Consider the following 24,575-nt stretch of genomic DNA (forward strand, 5'->3'; position numbering starts at 1 on the left):
TCTTCTCTGCTCTTTGAGTATATCAGTATATCATCAATGAACATAATGACAAAGAGATCCAGATATGACTTAAAAATCCCGTTCATCAGGCTCATGAAAGCAGCAGGGGCATTCGTAAGCCCAAAAGACATTACTAAGAATTCATAATGCCCGTACCTGGTTTGAAAAGCAGTCTTCGGCACATCCGTTGCCCGTATTTTCAATTGATGATAACCAGATCTCAAATCGATTTTTGAGAAGGTACAAGCACCTTGTAACTGATCGAACAAATCATCAATGCGAGGAAGAGGATACTTGTTCTTAATGGTTACCTTATTCACTTGCCTGTAGTCTATGCACATCCGAAAACTTCCATCCTTCTTCTTTACAAATAAAACAGGAGCATCCCAAGGGGATGCACTTGGTCTACTAAAGCCTTTACCTAACAACTCTTGAAGTTGGGCCTTTAACTCCCTTAACTCAGCTGGAGCCATTCTATAAGGGAGTATGGGAATGGGGCGAGTACCCGGCTCCAGATCAATACAAAAATCAATATCCCTATCCGGTGGCATACCAGAAAGGTCTGCGGGAAACACATCCAAAAACTCACGGACTATCGAGACAGACTCAATCAAAGGTACTTGGGAAGTATCATCCCTGAGATGTGCCAAGAAAGCTAAACAACCCTTACTAACCATTCACTTAGCACGAAGAAAGGAGATGATACGAACTGGGGTGGAAGTATAGTCACCCTCCCATACTAGCGGGTCTGTCCCAGGCTTGGCCAGTGTCACGGTTTTAGCATTACAATCTAAGATTGCAAAATTTGGGGAAAGCCAACTCATACCCTGAATTACATCGAAATCAACCATCTCTAGAATAATCAAGTCTACATGACTATTGCTCCCCACAAAAGTTACAAGACAAGACCTATACACCTTCTCAACTATGACAGACTCACCCACAGGAGTAGAGACACGAATAGGCATGTCAAACAATTCACAATGTAAATCAAGACCAGTAGCAAATGAGGAAAATACATATGAAAATGTTGATCCAGGATCAAATAATACAGAAGCCATGCAATCACAAACTAAAAGATTACCTGTTATAACAGCATCAGATGTCTCTACTTCAGACCTCCCGGGGAAAGCATAACAATGGACCCTATCACTTGTCTGCCCGTTGCCCCTACCATGTTGTGTTGTAGTAGCTCCGGCTTGCCCACCACCCCGGCTGATTTGGTGACCACCATTACCTTGCCCACCACGTCCTCCAGAATGGCGGCCTCTCCCATGACCACCTCTACCTCTGACTATTAGGGGTCTGTAACTCTGTTTTGGACAATATCTCCTGATATGTCCCGTCTCTCCACATCCATAACACTCTCTGGAGTCAAGCATAGGTCTCTCTGAGAATGATGATGTGTGGGGATAACCTCGAAACTCAGAAAAATGTTGGTTGGTCTGCGATGGACCCCCAGCTACAGCCTGCACTGAAGACTGAATAGGTCGGGGTGGGTAACCTCCTAAGCTCTTCCCTCTGGAGTAAGAACCAAAAAACTCACCTCCCTTATGAAACTTCTTAGATGTCGATGCCATGGTGAAGTCGTCTGGCTTCATCCCCTCCACCTCTATCACAAAATCTACCACTTCCTGAAAGAATTTTGCTGCAGCAGCTACCTGTAAGGCTGAAGCAAAGTTGGGTGGCATACCTTAACAGTGCACGAAATTCGGCCTAATAAGCAGTAACAGACATCCTTCCTTGCTCTAGGCTCAGGAACTCATCTCTACTCCTATCCCTCAAAGTCCGAGGTATATACTTCTCCATAAATAGGCTAGAGAATGATGCCCAAGTCATCGGTGGTGCCTGTGCTTGTTGACACTCAACATAAGACCACCACCACATTTTAGCGTTCCCCTGAAACTTATAGGTCACAAACTCAACAACGATTTGTTCTACTATGTCCATCTTATGTAGTAGCTCAAGACAATCAACCAGAAAATCATAAGCATCCTCAGATTCGGCGCCCTTGAAGACTGGTGGTTTCAATTTCAAGAATTTAGTGAAAAGTTCATGCTGATCACTCTTCATTAAAGGTCCTGTAGTCAATCGAGGAAACGTTCCTACTTCCAATGAGGCATCCATGCGGGGAGCCACAACAGTTGCATGTTGTACTCCCGGAACCTGAGGTGGTGTCTGGCCCTGATCAGATAACCCGCTAAGATAGGTAAGAACCTGGTTAATCATCTCTGGGGTAGGTTGGGGTGGTAATTCCTCATCTTGAACTTGCTCAGTTTCCCCTTCCTCACCCTCTCTTACTACCTCATCAGTCGGTGGAGGAGTCACCGCGCTAGTACTAGCTGGACCAGGTGTTTTTCCTCTACCACGGCTTTTACCACTGCTCTTCCTCGAGCTACAGCCCAAGTGGCTGGCTCATACGCACCTTGTCTTGCCGGTGTTGGTGTTGTCACAGTTGTTGCTCTAGTTCTAACCATCTGCGAAATAGAGTGAGGATGTAGATACCAATTTGTATCACCTAGATACCAATTGGATCCAAGTAATAGCACAAAAGAAAGAAAGAATGGAATTTTTCTAAAGTCCTATAGCCTCTCAAAGAAAAGTATGGGCGTCCCCCTACCATTCCTCAAGACTCTACTAGACTCGTTCTTGTGTGATGAGACCAATGAACCTAATGCTCTGATACCAAGTTTGTCACGACCCAAAACGAGCCTCGAGTGGCACCTACACTTATCCTCCTATGTGAGCGAATCAACAAATCTAAACCCCAACATTTACCAATATTTCAATCATAATGAACAAAATATAATGCGGAAGTATAAAAATCTTATTAATATAACCAATAAATAAGCTTCTAAAGTTTATCAACTATTATCCCCCAAAATCTGGAAGTCATCACACCAAGAACATCTATCCTCAAATTTCTAATCTAAGAGTATTTAAGAAACTAAAATAAGTAAAAGCGATGGTCCATGTCCGAACTTCAAGACATCAAGACGTGAAGGAAAGAATCCAGTCCGAGCTAGGAATAATAGCTCACCCTGAATTCTGATGTGCTGGAGACTGGCTAGAGTTGCGGACGAGTCGAAGTCGATGGTACATTTGCTGCACTCCACAAATAACAACAAGAAAAATACAAGTAGGGGTCAGTACAAGGAACACGTACTGAGTAAGTATCATCGGCCAACTCAAAATAGAAAGCAATATATATCGAGAAATAATATAAAATCAACTACCATACTCAACAGGTGACCACACCAAGTACAAGAACCATTGGCAACAACATCAAGTACACCTATGAGGACTCAAGGCTCCACACCATACTCATTTGGGAAATAGGTTCTTTAAATTTAAGTATATTAACATAATTCAAGATTCATTCTCTTTATTCTTCTTGTGTCTGAACGTGACACTCGATCCCCTACTACTACGTGTCGGTACGTGACACCTGATCCTCTAATACTATGTGTTGGTACGTGACACCCGATCCCCTAATACTACATGTCGGTACGTGACACCCGATCCCCTAATACTACGTGTCGGTACGTGACACCCGATCCCCTAATACTACGTGTCGGAACGTGACACCCGATCCATTTATCCCAATGCTTTAGTTCATCAAGCCTCTTTTATGTCAATGCATCATCTTTATAGAGAGGATTTAAGGGTTAGGATTCAATAGTCTCATCATTCTAATCCATCACAATTACATAATCACAACATGCAACCATACAATTAAGCATATAGAGGACTTTACAATACCACCCAATACATATCAATCGCTATTTAGAGTTTACTATGAAGTAGCATAAACCATAACCTACCTCCACCGAAGAATCGTGATCAAGCAAGCTACTCCTCAATGCCTTTGCTTTCCTCTTCGTTCTCTTTCTCTCGCTCGTTCTCCCCTTTCTGTCTTTTTCTTTTTCTTCTTCAGATTCTTTTTCTTTTACCCTAATTATCATATAATTCCTTATGATAAAAGTAACTCATTATTTATTTTAAAGTTACCTCCTTTAACCCCCAAGTAAGTACATTATTAAACTTACCCCACTAATTTCATAATTATAAGCATGAATAGTCCAAAACACCCCTTAAAAACGTTTAGCAGAAATCCGACCCAGTCGAGGTTACGCAACTCATGAAGGCCCGTCGTACTTGCGACGGTCCGTCCTGCAGGTCCGTCACAAAGTTCAGAGAGTCAAATTCAATAAAGAGGTTTGTGACGGTCCGTCGTGTCTGCGACGGTCTGTACTGCAATTCCGTCGCGAAGTTCAGCGAGTTGATCCCCGTACTCAGATTTCAAAGTTTAAGTGTTTTGGAACCGAGATCCTCGACTGACCGTTGGGCTTATGATGGTTTGTCCTACCTGTCGTCGAGGGTAATGAGGAGAGCAACAGGAGAATTACACAAGTGTGGGACGACGGAGTCCATGACGGTCCGTCGCGTGATCTGTCGACCCAGTCAGTTTTATCACAAATGACTCTACTGCTCGAAACGACTAAACAGGTCGTTACAGTGTTGTATTGTAAAAGATTAATGCATCAACTGAACACTCTTCTGAGATAGGAATATCAGACTCTTTCTGAAATAAAAATATCTAGTGATACGCGATCATCATCTTGATTCATTTTAAATATCAAATTAAATTATTTATGTAAAAAATTTAAAACTTATAAATCAAATTAATAAAATTGAGGGTTTTAAACTTCACATTTTTCGTGTTGGTTCAATTTTTTCTAAGTATCAAACCAAATCATAAACCTTGATTTTTTTTATTTTCCCGGTAAAATATTTATACAAGTATATGATTAATTTGTCCTCCAAATATTGTATTTGTAAATCCTCTTGATCGTTTGGAGCACTAGAATTTTTTATTTCATAAAATACTTTTCGATGGGTTCTAAATGGGTATTTTGAATTATTCGTAATTATAATTATGAAAATAGTGGAGAAGTTTTACTAATTTATTTAGTTGGTGGTTAATGAAAATAATATCAAAATTAATAGTGGGTCACTTTCACCACTCTTATAATTAGTCATATTTAATTAGGGTAAACATAATTTGTAGAGAAGAAGAAAAGTAGTCGGGAGAACAGAAGGTAACGTTGAACGAAGAAAGCCACGATACTTCAGGTGATTTTCTTATTTTGATTATTATTGTTATACTATATGGGTTGGATAGTGTTATTTATTTTTTGGTAAAGGAAGAGGCAAACAAGTGGACATTAATGGAACTAAAGGAAATTAATGAATTTTCTTTTTGGTCAGAATCTTAGTTTCTGAGATTGGGGATACAAATAGTAGTGGATAATAATTGCATGATTATTGTCAATGATGATATAATTATAACCTAAATACTTCTTAATATAGAATAGGGAAAATTTCAATTCAGTATACAAATTATACACCTAGGTCACTGATACTAACGCAATGACCTTTTATATTCAAGAAACTGTTTATATGTTACCACATTATAATTAAGGTTTAATATATTGAGATATGTAATTAAATATTAGGTGTATCGAATTATTAAATATCATTAAATATATGTTAATTGGAGGAATTATCACTTACCCTTAGATTTGAGTTTTAGGTAACAATTTAAGGCTTTCATAATCATACCAACATATACTGGATAAATGGACATTTATCATGTTGCTGTGGAATGGAACTAGAAGACTGTCAGTTAATTTCTTTTGGTCAGGATATTAATTAACTAAAAAGTTCAGAGAAAAATTTTAGGGTTAATGATTGGTAAAATTGGGGTAGTAACAAATAATGTTTGGGAGATTAGGCTATTGTAATAATAATTAGAGAAGTTTATATGTGTGAGTAATGGAATATTGAATTATAAGGAGAATATGACAGGTTTTGTAAACGGTGATTGTGGTATAAAAAGTATTGCAAGCGGTGGAGTCCGAGCTCTTTGGTTACAATTATTAATTATCAATTGGTATTATAATTAACCTTTATAATTAGATAGGAATTGAATTGAATGCACGGTCTGTTATCACTAGTTTCATAATTGCTGATTTTTGATTAATTTATTTAGAGGAATTGAGACTTAATCCTATGCTTTCAATTTGAGAAATACGGGAGTTGACATCAAATTTAGGACATTTTTTTAGAGTAATATGAGTGTCGATATACCGTTTACTTATGAGTTATGCATATTTAATACATTGGAAACACGTTGAGGCATTAAAGAAAGGAAAATCATTGGGAAGCTAGCTTGCTGGCATTCGGTTCTTCGGTGGAGGTAGATTATGGTTTATGCTATTTGATAGTAAACTCCTAATAGTGATTGATATGCATTGAATGATTATATGAAGTTTTCTTTGTACTTCATTTTGAGGTTGTGTGTTTTATGATTGGTTTGAAATCTTGATACCGTGGAATTTATATTCTTGAACTCTCTTTATCCAAGTGATGCCTTGAATTAAGAAGGTTTGATGAAATAATATAACCATAAGTTGAGAGTGATGATAATAAAGGATAAATTGACGGTATTCTTTGATCGGAGTGTCACGTTCCGGCACGGCATTCTTGGATTGCCATGTCACGTCCCGACACAGTTTTCTTGGATCGGAGTGTCACATTCGGACACAATATAATTTGATAGGAGTGTCACGTTCCGACACAGTATTCTTGGATCGGACTGTTACGTTCCGACACGGTATAATTGGATAGGAGTGTCACGTTCCGACACAGTAACATTAAAGGAAGAGGATATTAAATTAATTGAATGTACTCAATCTCAAAGAACCCATCTCCTGACGAACGTGATGTGGACGCATGAGTCCTCGTGTGTGCTTAATATTGTGATTGATTACGTACTTGGTTCAATTGTCACTTGTTTGTGTTGTTTGTTGCCTATCACCTATTAAGTACTATAGTTGATTTTATACTATTATTCTTTCTATACTATTTACTATTTTGGGTTGGCTGATGATACTTTCTCAGTACATGTTGCCTCGTACTGAGCCCTAATTGTATTTTTCTTTGGTTTACTTATATGGAGTGCAACAAGTATACCGGTGAATTTGGTTCAAGGGTGAGATATTCATTTGAGCTTAGGTTGGATTCTCTAAGTCATTACCTGATGTCCTTAGTTTTCGGATACAAATTACTTTATTTCATTTATTTTGGTTTCTTTGATACTCTTACACTTACTAATTAGAGATTAGATGTCATTGTCGTGATGTATTTCAGGTTTTGGGAAAAGAAAATTAGTAAGTTTTTGAGCTTCCGCATTATGCTTGTAGTTAGTAAGTTGGGGTTAAATTCGTTGGTTCTCCCACCTAGAGGGTTAAGTGTGGGTACCACTCACGACTCGTTTTGGGTCGTGACAATTTTAATTCAATTATAATAGAACTATCAAAAGTGCTTCTCAACAAAATAACAAAATATATGAGGTGTGTGATGACACTAAAATATTCAACAAAAAATAATAATAAAATCACATAAAATAAAATTTTCAAATTAATAAGTCATTATGAAAATGATTATAATTTATAAGTACTCAATGTCACTAAAGTAAGACTAAAAAGTATTAGTTACATGATTATCATTAAATAAAAACTAAAATTTGGTTATATAGTTTAAATGTCAAAATCAATGTAAAGCTAAAGTATAAATATTCAACATTAGTGTTGCGTTAATTTATTTATTTTTTTAGTTAGGATTAGTGTTGAGTTAATTTTGAATAGTTCTTCATTAGAGTTGCATATAGAAATGAATTATAACCTTTACATAACTATTAAAAATTCTAAATCTCAAAAAATTAAAGAATATATTTGATGATAAAAACTATGAAAAATTATAAGTGATATTTAGAAATTATATAGAAGTCAATACTTTTATTGTAACATCTTCTAAGTCGAATATATCATTGATTAAACCAAGAAACTAAGAATAGTTATTTTCGGAAAGAAAAGGAAAAATCTGGAAAATTTCTTAAGTGTAAAAGCAAGCTTTTGGTCATTTTCTGTCACGACCCAAAATGAGTCGTGAGTGGCACCCACACTTACCCCTCTAGATGGGCGAACCAACAAATCTAAACCCCAACATATACCAATAGTTCAACTATAAATAACAAAAATATGGCGGAAGCTCCAAAACTTATTAAGTAACAAATTTAAATAAGTTTCTAAAGTTCAATACTTATTATTCCAAAATCTGATAGTCATCACATCAAGGACATCTTTTTTCAAATTACCAATTCTAAGAGTTTTTAAGAAACCACAACAAGCATAAAGATGGACCATGACTGAAATTCAAAGACATCAAGACGTGAATGAGAGAATCCAACATGAGCTAGAATTAATAGCTCACCCTGAACTCTGATGTGCTGGAGGCGGGCTAGAGCTGAGGGTGAGTCAAAGTCGATGGTGCACTTGCTATACTCCACAAAAGAACAACGAAGAAAATACAAGCAGGGGTCAGTACAAGGAACATGTACTCAGTAGGTATCATCGGCCAACTCAAAATGAAAACCAATATATATTGAATAATTTTATAAAATCAACTACAATGCTTAACAGGTGGCAAGCAACAAACAAATGAACTACTGACAACAACACCATAGTAGATACACCATCAATCACAACATCAAGCACAACTATGAGGACTCATGCCTCCACACCATACTCATTTGGAAAATAGGTTATTTGAGATTGAGTATATTAAGTTAATTCAAGATTCCTTTCCTTAAATGTTATTGTGCCAGAATGTGACAATCCGATACCATATACCCTATCGGAATGTTACACTCCGATCCCATTATACCGTATCGGAACGTGACACTCTGATCCAATAATACCGTGTCGGAACGTGACACTCCGATCCAATTATCTCATTAGTTTATTTCATCAAGCCTTCTTTATTCAAGGTGTAACATTTATAGAGAGGGTTCAAGATTAAAAGTTCAACAGTCTCATATTTTTAGCCCAACAACAAACCACACAATCAAAAATAACAACCACACAATCAAGCACGTAGGAGACTTTACAATATCACTCGATACATATCAATCGCTATTGAAAGTTTATCTATCGAATAGAGATAAACCATAACCTACCTCCACCGAAGAAACGAAGTTTAAACAAGCTACTTCTTCAATGATTTTCCTTTCCTCAATAACCCTAAATGTTTCCAATTTATCAAATACATAATAAACCTGATATTTAGTTATCCATCTCCATATGCTAACACCTAATTATATAACACGATAATAAGATTAATAATGCTAAATTATGTATCACTTGCTACGGAAATAGTGGTAAGCTAGCAATTGTTACTTTGTTTTTAACTATTAAAATAAGGATCAACCATTACATACTTGTACTATCATTATATCCTCTATTCACCTTTCCAAATGACTTGTTTTTACCATAACAAATATAAGAATCAATAACTTTAATTTTAAGTTTCCATACCTAGTGATGTATTTAATTTTTAATAATAGTAGACTCAAGCCATTTGCCATGATTTCACTGGCAACTAACACACCAACACACAAAACTCATTTCAAAATTTTAGGAATATGAAAATAATAATTAAATTTTACATGAACTTTCATATGCCACCCATCCACTAAATTCACTAAACGATAATTTGCCATCTATTGTTTTAATATTTCAACATAATCAAATCCAATGATAAGTCTAAATTTCCTCCAACTAGCATAACTTAAATGAAATTTAAATAATTTGATACACCTAATATTTAATTACCTATTTTCATATATCAAAATATAATTTATAATGCAAGAATAAAATATAAATACTAATGTTTGAAGACACTGATTGAGAAATCAGTGGCACCCAACCGTGCATAACCGTTCCTTAATGAATGAAAAATTTGCCATTAATAAATAACCACACCTAATCTCCTCTCTAAACCAACAACAACCATTTTATATTTTATATTTGTCCTTCCCAATCAATAGAATAACCATTATAATAATAATAATAATACTCATTTGAAACAGTTATACAAGCCAATACATTTAACTGCTAACATCACCTTCCTATTTAACATTATAATAATATTAATAACAATAATACGACCATCACCCATATTTCCCATATCCAAGTTAAATTTGATTTACCTGATGGAACAATCGCTTCGTGACTGGTGTAGATATGGTTTCTCTTGGCGTAACTCTTATTTCCCTTCTACAGAATATTTCTTCCTAAATATTATATAACTAATTATATGAGTGGTGAAAGTGACCAACTATTTATTTCACTGTTATTCGCTTTAACCACCAACTAAATAAATTAATAAAATTACCCTACTAATTTCATAATCATAATTATGAATAGTCCAATACACCCATTTATATCTATAAAAAGTATTTTCTGACATAAAAAGTTCTAGTGCTCAAAACGATCGAAAATGGTCGTTACATTTTCAAACGATCATAATTTCTAGCTCAAGAAGAGTTATCAACAGTTCTTTATGTGGATGGAAAGCCGTAGGAAAGATCTTTCCAACGGCTCCGAGTTTGCTATTTTTCAATGTCATATTAGGGAGACATGTTTTTCAAAAGTTGGGCTATTGGAGTGAGGAAATTTCTATTCGGATTTTAGTAAGGGTAAAGTAGTCTTTTGACCATTCTATTCCAAATTTGTTTTAAAAGTTTAGTTGGGGTAAAACAATGTTTTAGTTAAGATTACAATAATATTTTTTATGCTTAGGGTTTGGGAGAATAGAGAAGAGAAGAAGGAGAAGGGAGAAAATACAAGATTTCACCAAGAACACCAAGAGATTCTAGTGGAATTCATCAGGGATGATCCCTAATCATTGAAGTTCTTGATGAAAAACCGTTGAATTCTTGTTGGTGAGTTGTGGTATGCCTTTGGTTTTTTGATTAGTGTTTCAAGGCTGTTTTACGAGTCTAAACTATTGGGTATTGAGGATTTTAGTGAGCCTTAGTGTTTGGAGTGACATCCATGAGATTTTAGTGAGCCTTAGTGTTTGAGTTTTGAATTAGTGGATGCTTCTAAATGGAGTGGCGATGACATACGCAAAAAGGAAGAGACTCATAGAATGGCAGAGGCAAATAGAGATTTTTCACATTTTTGTTAATCCATGAACCGGATGTATGAATCTCGATCGGAGAAGAATCAAGAGAAAAAAAGAAAGAACCGGAATTGATCGATAGATTTCTCGAAACATACGAAAAGGAAACGAAAGATGAAACATTAATTGTGGATCAACTAAGACCTCTAGGGGACTTTTTAAAAAAGGAACCTCATGTAAATACCATGGAATGTTGTTTGATCCTATTCATGGAGATTTCGTAACTATTCCAAAAATGGAAAAATTCGACACAGTTGGTATTCTTTTTTGGAAATTGGAAGCATTTACTAATTTATGATCTTTCATGTATAGAATGAAAAATTCATTCTTCTACGAGAATTTTTATGAAAGCCTTTCATTTGCTTCTTTTCGATAGATGTTTGATTTTCCCAGAATGTATTATATTTTTTTTGGCCTAATTTTTCTTCTAATGATCGTTTCAACCATACATATATTGTTTTGAGACTTAAGTGTCATATTTGGCCATGAATATTGTTTAAAGTGTTTTCATGAGAATGTTTCCACATTTATACTTGAGTTAAGTTAAGTCTTTCGCTGAGTTCACTAAGTCTGACCAAGGGTTCGTTTATGGTCAACTATGGTCATTGGGTGCCGACCACGTCCAGGGTGTAGACTCAAAATGTGACATTTTTGTAGAGGGGGTTGTTCGGATAGTAAGCACCCTTCACTTCCAACCTGAAGGTTGCGAGTTCGAGTCACCAAGGGAGAAAAAGGGGTTGGAGCTCCTGGAGGGAGAGGGATGAACAAAAACCCAAACATAGGTAACCCGTCCAACCCATCCAGAATTAGAAGGGTTGGGCTCAGGATAATTTGAATTTAGTTCAATGTCAACTCATTCAAGCGTAACCCGATTTAAGAGAGTTCTCAATTTAGCCCAATTTAATATTAAGTTTCAACCGTTTTGAAATTCTTTAGTAAGATATTTTGTATTATTAAAGTTATGTATTATTATCTAGTCAACATCTTTTATGATTTATCTATCCATTTGTTATTATTTTTTTTAATGAAAAAATCTTGAGCTGAAATTCGTATTGTGATTATAAAAAGTTAAATATCATTATATTAATTTGTTGAGATTAATCAGGTCAAAATGTCTTGGTCAAAACCCAACCCAATACATTGAACCCAAAGTAATCTTGGACAGGTCAAGACCCAACTCGATTTCTATTTCAACCCATTTTAATATCTTCAATTTCAACCCAACCAGCCCACTTGACACCCTTTACTTTTATGTATAAAATTATTTTTTAAAAAATTATATTTATAATGTCGAGTTGATTTGATCTCAAGTTAACTTCTTTTTTAGTTGAACAAAATCAACAAAGTATACTTCAATTCTATTTCAATACAAAATGAAATCAAACAAAATATCAAATAAAATATTTTGTTATTTGACTCGATCTAATGTAATTCATTTTCAGATTGATTTGTGCACCACTAGTTTCAAGTGTCTATATATATCTATTTGAGGAAAAAACCAATTATGGAAATTCCAAAGGAATAATTAAATTGATAAAGTTACCAAAGTAAGAGAAGCACATTAATAATTGCAATAAATGTTACAATATAAAGACATTTTTTCTAAAGTAAGAATCTTCTTCTCCGTTTTGTTGAAACGAATTGATGGATGTCTGCATCAGAAGGGAAGTATATGAGAGTGATAAAATAAGGAGAAACTTCGCACATTCTCTTGTTTTATGAATAATTAATAAGTTAAATATATTGAAATGGTTGATGTTTTGAAATAGGATTTGATTATTTGACAATAACATGATGAGTAGTTATCTTGTGCACCCTAACAAACAAAATCATCCAACTGACACCTTACCTTTTCACGTTGTTAATATGAATATGTGATTAATTATATAGTAATTATATTTCGATTACATGAATATATCCTATCATTTTAGCTAAAACATGGGTCAAATGTTGTGCACCGATATGTAAGCATTACTTAATTTTTCCATATGTATGTACAAATCAAACAAGATCATGGTTGAACTTTCATCATAAGGAAAGAATTTGTAGAAGTTGTCGGAGATCATCATTGTCTTCAACAGTGAAAGAATCCTGTAATCGGATTATGTTAAGTGGTATCAAAAGAGTAGTTGACACAAAAAAAAGATTAAATGTACACATTAGTGGATCGAATAGTGCTCATGACCACACAATAAATAAGTATGAAGATCTAATAATGCGACAAGATAAATCAATTCAAGATGTATTTGTTCAGCAATCTAATCAAACCAAACTAGAGCACACAATTTGTTTAAAAGCTTTATTTGAGGTGGTGAGACTCCATTTGAATCATGGACTGATATTTCATGAACATCGATAAAATGAGTCATCACTAAGCAAAGGTAACTTTTTAAAATTCTTTCATGGTATGAGAGGTGGCGTGATAAAATTAGAGATCTTCTGTTGGAAAAAGTTTCAAAAAATAGTAGTATCATGACTTAAACCAATGTGATTGGCACCTACACTAACACTTTGGTGGGAGAACAACTACTACCATCCAACTAAAGTACATAATCCAAACTAAGATATTTATGTAACGGAAGCAAGTCTAATAAAATAAAAAAATACAGAAAATACACTTAAAATAAGATGAAAGATAATTTCCCAACACTCTAACAATGATAAGTTTAAGAACATGGGGTACAACCCCAAAACTAACATCACCTTAACAAATAGTTTGAGTCTGAAAAGAGTGGACTTAAACAAAGAGAACTCAAGGAAGCACGGAAGAACTAGCTCACCCTTGAATTCGAACGGTCACTGATCTTATAAATGAGTTGTGTCAATAGATGCCAGAAGATGCCATGTACTCGACAAAAAAGAAGAGCAAAAGGAAAATTCGTACAAAACCATAGTGTACTAGTAGAATCACGTGGCTATCTGAAAGAGGGTCGATTTATTTTTACCGAACCCCACCCTAGGTAGTCTTGCAAACTTCTGCAACGCTCAACCTATCTTACTCACACAAATTTGACTAAGTATAGAAATACTTCAGCAGCAAAGTTAAACAGCGAACAGAATGTACAGAAACTCGTCCCAAACTTTATTAATCTTATAATTAGTACAAAGGGAAGTTTTCACGAATTTCTCTAAGGAAAGAATCACACTCCTCAGCCTTAAACGAAATTTCCACCTTTATAAAATTTCTCCACATGGCAGTTAAATACGGTAGTTACAAATGACACATGTCCGACACTTGTCATCAAAGGATTCAAACTAGTGTTTCCAACAACTATATTTATAACAGATAGAATCTAATTCAAATTACATCCTGATCTACACGAAATATTAATATTCTAACACTTAGAATATTTCAGGCTACATTCCAATACTTAGAATATTTCAGCCAGCTTCCAATACTTAGACTATTTTAGGTACCATAAAGACTTAGTTTTGTTTCAGCAATTCACGTGAAATGCCATTGTTTTTCCCATCGTCATGTCTTCACAACTTTGTCTTTTCAAGATAACACGCTGCCTTACCGATGACTCTACCCAGCTGTATGTGCGTAGTTAGTTAAAGTAGTTTACGATTCTAACACAATCCCACTAGTGAAACATAAACAATCAATAACAACATTAAAACTGTTAAGACCCAAAACGAGCCGCGAGTGGCACCCACACTTATCATACTATGTGAGCGAACCAAAAAAATCTAAACCCCAATATTTACCAATATTTCAACCATAATAAACAAAATATAATGCGGAAGACTCAAAATCTTATTAATATAACCAATAAATAAGCTTCTAAAGTTTATCAACTATCATCCCCAAAATCAGGAAGTTATCACACCAAGAACAACTATCCTCTAATGTCTAAAACTAAAAGTATTTAAGAAGCAACAATAAGTAAAAGATATGGTCCATGTACGAACTTCAAGACATCAAGACGTGAAGGAGAGAATCCAGTCCGAGCTTGGAATAATAGCTCACCCTGAAATCTGATATGCTGGAGACTGGCTAGAGTTGCGGACGAGTCGAAGTCGATGGCACGTTTGCTGTACCCCACAAATAACAAAGAGAAAAATACAAGTAGGGGACAGTACAAGGAACACGTACTGAGTAGGTATCATCGGACAACTCAAAATAGAAAGCAATATATATTGAATAATAGTATAAAATCAACTACAATACTTGACAGTAGACAATCAACAAGTACAAAAACCATTGGCAACAACACTAAGCACACCTATGATGTCTCAAGCCTCCACACCATACTCATATGGGAAATAGGTTCTTTGAGGTTAAGTATATTAAGTTACTTTAAGATTCCTTTCCTTAATGTCATTGTGTCGGAACGTGACACTCTGATCCCCTAATACTACCTTGTCGGACGTGACACTCCGATCCATTATTTCTACCGTGTCGGAACGTGATACTCCGATCCCCTAATACTACGTGTCGGAATCCGATCCCCTAATACTACGTGTCGGAACGTGACACTCCGATAACCTTTATCTCATTATTTTAGTTCATCAAACCTTCTATATGTCAAGGCGTCATCTTAATAGAGAGGATTTAAGATTCAACAGTCTCATCATTCTAACCCACCACAATTACACAATCACAACATGCAAACACACAATCAAGTATACAGGAGACTTTACAATACAACCTGATACATATCGATTGCTATTTAGAGTTTATATATCATATAGAAATAAACCATATCCTACCTCCACCGAAAAATCGTGATCAAGCAAGCTACTTCCCCAAGGCCTTTGCTGTCCTCTTCGTTCTCTCTCTCTCTCGCTCGTTCTCCCTTCTGTTCTTTTTATTTTTCTTCTCCAGATTATTTTTCTTTTACCCTAATTATCATATAGTTCATTATGATAAAAGTAACCCATTATTTATTTTAAGGTTATCTCCTTTAACCCCTAAGTAAATAAATTATTAAATTTACCCCACTAATTTCCTAATTATAATCATGAATAGTCCAAAACACCCCTTTAAAACTTTTAGCAGAAATCCGACCCAGTTGGGGTTGTGATGGCCCGTCGTATATGCGACGGTCCGTCCTGCAGGTCCGTCAAAAAGTTCAGAGAGTCAAATTCGGTAAAGAGGACGGTCTGTCGTATCTACGACGGTCCGTGCTGCAGTTCTGTCATGAAGTTCAGAGAGTCGATCTCAGTACCCAAATTTCAGAGTTGAAGTGTTTTGGAACGAATACGCTCGACAGGCCGTTGTGCCTGTGACGGTTCGTCCTACTTGTTATTGAGGGTAATGAGGAGAGCAGCAGAAGAAATTACACAAGTATAGGACGATGGTGTCCATCACGGTCCATCGCGACCATGACGGTCCATCGCGTGATCCGTCGACCCAGTCAGTTTTTATCACAAATGATTCTACTGCTCAAAATGACTAAACAGGTTGTTACAATAGATACCAATTTACCCATCGTTCATCTTCGAACGATCACAAGAAGAAAAAAACAAGGGCAAGAAGAGCACCTGAATCTGTAAAAAGATGTGGATATCTTTCTTGCATATCAACCTCCTTCTCCCAAGTGGACTCTTCTACTGGCCGATTCTTCCACTGAACCTTGATGGATGCAATCTCCCTTGACCTCAACTTGCGGATTTCTCTACATAAAATAGCAACAGGCTCCTCCTCATCAGACAAATTCTCATCAAGAAGGGCTGAATCCCAACGAAAAATGTAGTTTCCTTCCCCATGGTATTTTTTCAGCATAGACACGTGAAATACTGGGTGCACTCCTGAGAGTCCTGGAGGCAATGCCAATTCATAAACCACATCCCCCACGCACTTCTGAATTTCAAATGGACCAATATATTTCGGACTAAGCTTACCTCGCTTACCAAACAGCATCACCCCTTTCATGGGTGAAACCTTCAGCAAGACTTGTTCACTCTCCATAAAATCCAAGTCCCTAACCTTTCGATCTGTATATTCTTTCTGCCTGCTCTGAGTTGCCAGAAGCTTCTCCTGAATGAATTGTACTTTATCTAACAATTCCCTCAAGAGAACGGTACCCCATGGTCTCACCTCAAATACATCAAACCAACCAATGGGAGACCTACATCTCCTCCCATACAGTGCCTCAAATGGGGCCATATCAATACTTGGGTGATAACTATTATTGTATGAAAACTCAGCTAAGGATAAGAAGTTATCCCAATGACCACCAAATTCTATCACACATGCACGAGGCATATCTTCCAAAACCTGAATCGTTCGCTCAGACTGGCCATCGGTCTAAGGGTGAAATACAGTACTAAGATCCAACCTAGTACCTAATTCAGCATGCAATGTTCTCCAAAACTTAGAAGTAAATTGCGTACCTCTATCTGATATGATGGAAAGTGGAACCGCATGCAATCGAACAATTTCTGAGATATAGAGTTTTGCTAACTTCTCTGCATTGTAAGTCACCTTGACCGGAATGAAGTGAGTAGACTTAGTTAATCTGTCAACAATTACCCATATAGAATCAAACTTACCCAATGTCTTTGGAAGACCAACCACAAAATCCATTGCAATTCTTTCCCATTTCCATTCAGGAAAGGGTTTTTTCTGAAGTGTTCCTCCGGGCCTCTGGGTTCATACTTTACCTGCTGACAATTCGGGCATTGGGCAACAAAATAAGCAATGTCACGCTTCATCCTACTCCACCAAAATGGTTGCTTTAGGTCACGATACATCTTGGTTGCACCAGGATGTATAAAATACCTTGAACTATGAGCCTCTGTAAGAATAGTGTGAATCAAATCATCAACACGGGGCACACATACCCACTCCTTAATTCTCAAAACATCTTCCTCATCAATCATTGCCTCTTTAGCCTCTCCTCGTAATACCGTCTCTCGAATTCGACTCAGCTTCTCATCAGCAAATTGGCTTCCCTTAATCTTGTCAAGAAAAGAAGATCTTGCCTCGACACAGTCCAAAAATTCTCCTTTCTCTAGTACTTCCAGCCTCATGAGGTCATTAGCCAAAGTTTGAACGTCTCTAGCCAATGGGCGTCTAGAAATCTGTAGGTGGGCTAAATTTCCCATGCTCCCTGTTTTTCTATTTAAAGCATCTGCCACAACATTAGCTTTTCCTGGGTGATACAAAACAGTGATATCATAGTCCTTCACTAGTTCCATCCACCTCCTCTGTCTCAAATTCAAATCATTCTGGGTAAAGACATACTGTAAACTACGATGATCTGTATAGACTTCACACATAGCCCCATATAGATAATATCTCCATTGCTTTAATGCAAACACAATGCATCCAACTCCAAATCACGAGTCGGATAGTTACGTTAATGCACCTTTAATTGCCTCGAAGCAAAAGCAATTACATTTTTCTCTTGCATTATCACTGCACCCAAACCACAATAAGAAGCATCACAATAATCAATGAAATTCTTATCTTCCACTGGCAAGGTAAGAATTGGTGTAGTAGTCAACAAGGTCTTGAGTTTCCGGAAGCTTTCTTCACATTCGTCCAACCATACAAATGGAACACTCAGCTTAGTCAAATTTGTCAGTTGGGAAGCAACCGAAGAAAATCCCTTGACAAATCGACGGTAGTAGCTAGCTAAACCAACAAAGCTCCTTACCTCTGTAACATTAGTAGGTCTTACCCAACTCTTCACTGCTTCAATCTTAGAAGGATCCACCATCACTCCATCCTTAGAAACTACGTGCCCCAAGAAGGACACTGAATCTAGCCAAAACTCACACTTGGAGAATTTGGCATAAAGCCTTTTCTCCCTCAACACTTCCAATACAATTCTCAAATGCTCCTCATGTTCTTTCCTACTCTTTGACTATATCAGTATATCATCAATGAATACAATGACAAAAATAACCAGATATGGCTTAAAGATCCCGTTCATCAGGCTCATGAATGCAGCAGGGGCATTCGTAAGCCCAAAAGACATTACTAAGAATTCGTAATGCCCATACCTGGTTCGAAAAACAGTCTTTGGCACATCTGCTGCCCGTATTTTCAATTGATGATAACTAGATCTCAAATCAATGTTTGAGAAGGTACAAGCACCTTGTAACTTATCGAACAAGTCATCAATGCGAGAAAGATGATACTTGTTCTTAATAGTTACCTAATTCAGTTTTATGTAGTCTATGCACATCCGAAAACTTCCATCCTTCTTCTTCAGAAATAAAACAGGAGCACCCCTAGGGGATGCACTTGGTCTAATAAAGCCTTTACCTAACAATTCCTGAAGTTGGGCCTTTAACTCCCTTAACTCAGCTGGAGCCATTCTATAAGGGGGGTATGGAAATGGGGCGAGTACCGGGCTCCAGATCAATACAAAAATCAATATCCCTATCCGGTGGCATACCAGGAAGGTCTGCAGGAAACACATCCAGAAACTCACAAACTATCAAGACAGACTCAATCGAAGGTACTTGGGAAGTATCATCCCTGAGATGTGCCAAGAAAGCTAAACAACCCTTACTAACCATTCTTTTGGCACGAAGAAAGTAAATTAAATGAACTGGAGTGGAAGTATAGTCACCCTCCCACACTAGCGGCTCTGTCCTAGGCTTGGCCAATGTCACAGTTTTAGCGTTACAATCTAAGATTGCAAAATTTGGAGAAAGCCAAGTTATACCCAGAATTACATCGAAATCAACCATCTCAAAAATAATCAAATCTACAAGAGTATTGCTCCCCACAAAAGTCACAAGACAAGACCTGTACACCTTCTCAACTATCACAGACTCACACACAGGAGTAGAGACACGAATAGGCATGTCAAGAAAATCACAATATAAATCAAGACCAGTAGCAAAGGAGGAAGATACATATGAAAATGTTGATGCAGGATCAAATAACACAGAAGCCATGCAATCACAAACTAAAATATTACCTGTGATAACAGCATCTGATGTCTCTACTTCAGACCTCCAAGGGAAAGCATAACAATAGGCCATATCACCTGTCTGCCCATTGCCCCTACCATGTTGCGCTGCAGTAGCTCCAGCTTGCCTGCCACCCCGGCTGATTTGGTGACCACCATTACCTTGGCCACCACGTCCTCCAGAATGGCGGCCTCTTCCATGGACACCTCTACCTCTGACTATTGGGGGTCTGTAACTCTTTTTTGGACAATATCTCCTAATATGTCCAGTCTCTCCACATCCATAAAAATCTCTGGAGTCAAGCATAGGCCTCTCTGAGAACGTCGAAGTCTGGGGATAACCTCCAAACTCAGAGAAATGCTGACTGGTCTGCGATGAGCCCCCAGCTACAGCCTGCAGTGAAGTCAGAATAGGTCGGGCTGGTAACCTCCTGAACTCTCTGGAGTAAGACCCACTAAACTCACCTCCCTTACGGAACTTCTTAGATGTCGACGCCAGGGTGAAGTTATCTGGCTTCACCTCCTCCACCTCTATCACAAAATCAACCACTTCTTGAAAGGATTTTGCTGTAGCAACTACATGTAAGGCTGGAATCTACAAATCTGACCTCAATCCCTTCATAAAACGATGAATCCGCTCTTGTGGACTGAAGCGAATCTTGGTGGCATACCTGGATAGTGCACGAAACTTAGCCTCATAAGCAGTAACATACATCCTGCCTTGCTCTAAGCTTAGGAACTCATCTCTCCTTTTGTCCCTCAAAGTCCGGGGTATATACTTCTCCATAAAAAAGCTAGAGAATGATGCCCAAGTCATAGGTGGTTGACACTCAACATAGGCCCTGTAGTTAATCGAGGAAACGTGCCTACTTCCAATGAGGCATCCATGCGGGGAGCCACAGGAGCTGCATGTTGTACTCCCAGAACCTGAGGTGCTGGTGCAGAAAACACTGGAGGTGTCTGGCCCTGATCAGATAACCCGCTAAGATAAGTAAGAACCTGGTTAATCATCTCTGTGGTAGGTTGGGGTGGTAATTCCTCATCTTGCACCTACTCATTTTCTCCTTCCTCACCCTCTCTTACTACCTCATCAGTTGGTGGAGGAGTCACCGCCCTATTACTAGCTGGACCAGGTGTTTGTCCTCTACCTCTAGAATGCGTCCTCCTGCGACCTCTACCACGACCTCTTGCCACTGCTCCTCCTCGAGCTACAGCCCCAGTGGTTGGCTCAGACGCACCCTGTCTTGTCGGTGTTTGTGTTGGAACAGTCTTTGCTCTAGTTCTAACCATCTGCGAAATAGAGTGAGGATGTCAGATACCGATTTGTATCACCTAGATACCAATTGGATCCAAGTAATAGCACGAAAGAAAGAAAGAATGCAATTTTACTGAAGTCCTATAGCCTGTCAAAGAAAAGTAAGGGCGTCCCCCAACCGTTCCTCAAGACTATACTAGACTCGTTCTTGTGTGATGACACCAACGAACCTAACGCTGTGATACCAAGTTTGTCACGACCCAAAACGAGCCGCGAGTGGCACCCACATTTATCCTACTATGTCAGCAAATCAACAAAATCTAAAGCCCAATATTTACCAACATTTCAACCATAATGAACAATATATAATGCGGAAGACTCAAAATCTTATTAATATAACCAATAAATAAGCTTCTAAAGTTTATCAACTATCATCCCCAAAATCTGGAAGTCATCACACCAAGAACATCTAACCTCTAATTTCTAAATCTAAGATTATTTAAGAAGCTACAATAAGTAAAAGAGATGGTCCATATCCGAACTTTAAGAAATCAAGACGTGAAGGAGAGAATCCAGTCCGAGCTACGAATAATAGCTCAACCTGAAATCTGATATGCTGGAGACTGGCTAGAGTTGCGGACGAGTCGAAGTCAATGGCACGTTTGCTGCACTCCAGAAATAACAAAGAGAAAAATACAAGTACGGGTCAGTACAAGAAACACGTACTGAGTAGGTATCATCGGCCAACTCAAAATAGAAAGCAATATATATCGAATAATAATATAAAATCAACTACAATACTTGACAGGTGACACTCAACAAGTACAAAAACCATTGGCAACAACACTAAGCACACCTATGAGGGCTCAAGCCTCCACACCATACTCATTTGGGAAATAGGTTCTTTGAGGTTAAGTATATTAAGTTACTTCAAGATTCCTTTCCTTTAATGTTATTGTGTTAGAATGTGACACTTCAATCCCCTAATAATACCGTGTCGGAACGTGACACTCCAATCCATTATTACTACCGTGTCGGAACGTGACACTCCGATCTCCTAATACTACGTGTCGGAACGTGACACTCCGATCCCCTAATACTACGTGTTGGAACGTGACACTCCGATCCCCTAATACTACGTGCCGGAACGTGACACTCCGATCCCCTAAGACTACGTGTCGGAACGTGACACTCCGATCCCCTAATATTACGTGTCTGAACGTGACATTCCGATCCTCTTTATCTCATTATTTTAGTTCATCAAGCCTTCTTTTTGTCAAGGCGTCATCTTAATAGAGAGGATTTAAGATTCAACAGTCTCATCATTCTAATTCACCACAATTACACAATCACAACATGCAAACACACAATCAAGCATACAGGAGACTTTACAATACCACCCAATACATATCGATCGCTATTTAGAGTTTATCTATCATATAGAAATTAACCATATCCTACCTCCACCGAAGAATCGTGATTACGCAAGCTACTTCCCCAAGGCCTTTGCTGTCCTCTTTGTTCTCTCTCTCTCTCGCTCGTTCTCCCTTCTGTTCTTTTTATTTTTCTTCTCCAGATTCTTTTTCTTTTACCCTAATTATCATATAACTCATTATGATAAAAATAACCCATTATTTATTTTAAGGTTATCTCCTTTAACCCCTAAGTAAATAAATTATTAAACTTACCCCACTAATTTCTTAATTATAATCATGAATAGTCCAAAACACCCCTTTAAAACTTTTAGCAGATATCCGACCCAGTTGGGGTTGTGACGGCCCGTCGTATCTGCGATGGTCCGTCCTGTAGGTCCGTCACAAAGTTTAGAGAGTCAAATTTAGTAAAGAGGTTTGTGACGGTCCGTCATATCTACGACGGTCCGTGCTGCAGTTCCGTCGTGAAATTCAGAGAGTCGATCTCAGTACCTAGATTTCAGAGTTGAAGTGTTTTTGAATGAATACGCTCGACGGACCGTTGTGCCTATGACGGTTCGTCCTACTTGTCGTCGAGGGTAATGAGGAGAGCAGCAGAAGAAATTACACAAGTATGAGACAACGGAGTCCATCACGGTCCGTCGCGACCCTGACGGTCCGTCGCTTGATCCATCGACCCAGTCAGTTTTTATCACAAATGATTCTACTGCTCCAAATGACTAAACAGGTTGTTACAATAACCCATTCATCAATAACAACATACTTAATAATATCATAAGAATCAACATCACAATTCATATGATTTATCACATATTTGGTCCTTTCATGGAACCCAAAGTCAAACTGTTAGTATGCCAAAATGTGGAAATTTGATCAATTCTATATGCTGGAACAAGGAAATCGATCTAGTTAGCATGCCGGAATATGAAAATCCGATTCATGTTAGTGTGCAGGAACATACGTGGCAGCCGATCCCCATCACACATCACAATAACATATCAAGATCACCATTCAATTATGATTTTACTGTATCGCTATGTATATATATATCACATTTCCATATCTATGGCTAATATTGCAACATGCGTACATATACAGTATCACAACGAAGCAAAACAAGTGTATATCACACAATTATAGAATAAGAATCATTACCTACCTTGAAATAAGCTTGAAAACCTAAACAATTTAATCCTTCCTTTTACGGGTTTGTTCCTCTTGTTTGTTGTCTACAGACAATAATTTATTTACGGGAGACAATAAAGAAACACTAAATTCCTGAATACTAATAAACTATGAACCATTGTTGAAACCCATGATCATAATACCCAAATTAGGGCTTTTTCCACAATAATTCTTATATCAAAACCCTTCCCCATCAATGATAACCCAAAGAATAGGTGCTACGGATCAAAAAAAAGATTCAGGGAGTTAAAACCTTACCGCTCTAGAGGCCAAAATCCCGCTCTATCTCCCCTGACGAAGGTAGAGTGTACCCTTTCACTAAAATATTATTTCGGAAGTACTACTCTCCATATTCGATTCTGTAAAGTGGTACAGGTTTTTTTATCATCTTTTCTATACACTCATGTAATAAAATTGACAATTAGATATCTTATTTATTACAAGGTTTTTCCTACACCTTAATAACTCCAATTTCTCTCAAATCTAGACTAGGTTGGGTAATTCCAAGTTACTCAAAATAGTTTCTTGCCCCTATTTTTTGTTCATTGACTTTTCCATAACAACGGAATAAAGTTGTTAAATATAATAATTTTACTTCTCATAAAATTGAGAAAGGTATCATCATTGCGTGTAAGATTGAATCAATTAAGTTGTTATGATGGATCTAAATGGTTACTATTGTCATTGCTAGTTGATGAATGTTGTGATGTGTCACATAAATAGAAAATAAAA

General features: G+C 37.3%; 1 protein-coding gene across 1 annotated transcript; it reads right to left on the reverse strand.

Moving 5' to 3' along the window:
• Positions 1–1,716: 1,716 nt before the first annotated feature.
• On the reverse strand, positions 1,717–2,127 carry LOC138339249 (uncharacterized). Its single transcript, XM_069290831.1, has one exon. The coding sequence runs from the start codon at positions 2,125–2,127 to the stop codon at positions 1,717–1,719; it is 411 nt and encodes a 136-aa protein (XP_069146932.1).
• Positions 2,128–24,575: the final 22,448 nt, after the last annotated feature.

The sequence above is a fragment of the Solanum lycopersicum genome, chromosome 11 (genome assembly GCF_036512215.1).
Source record: "Solanum lycopersicum chromosome 11, SLM_r2.1".
NCBI lineage: Eukaryota > Viridiplantae > Streptophyta > Magnoliopsida > Solanales > Solanaceae > Solanum > Solanum lycopersicum.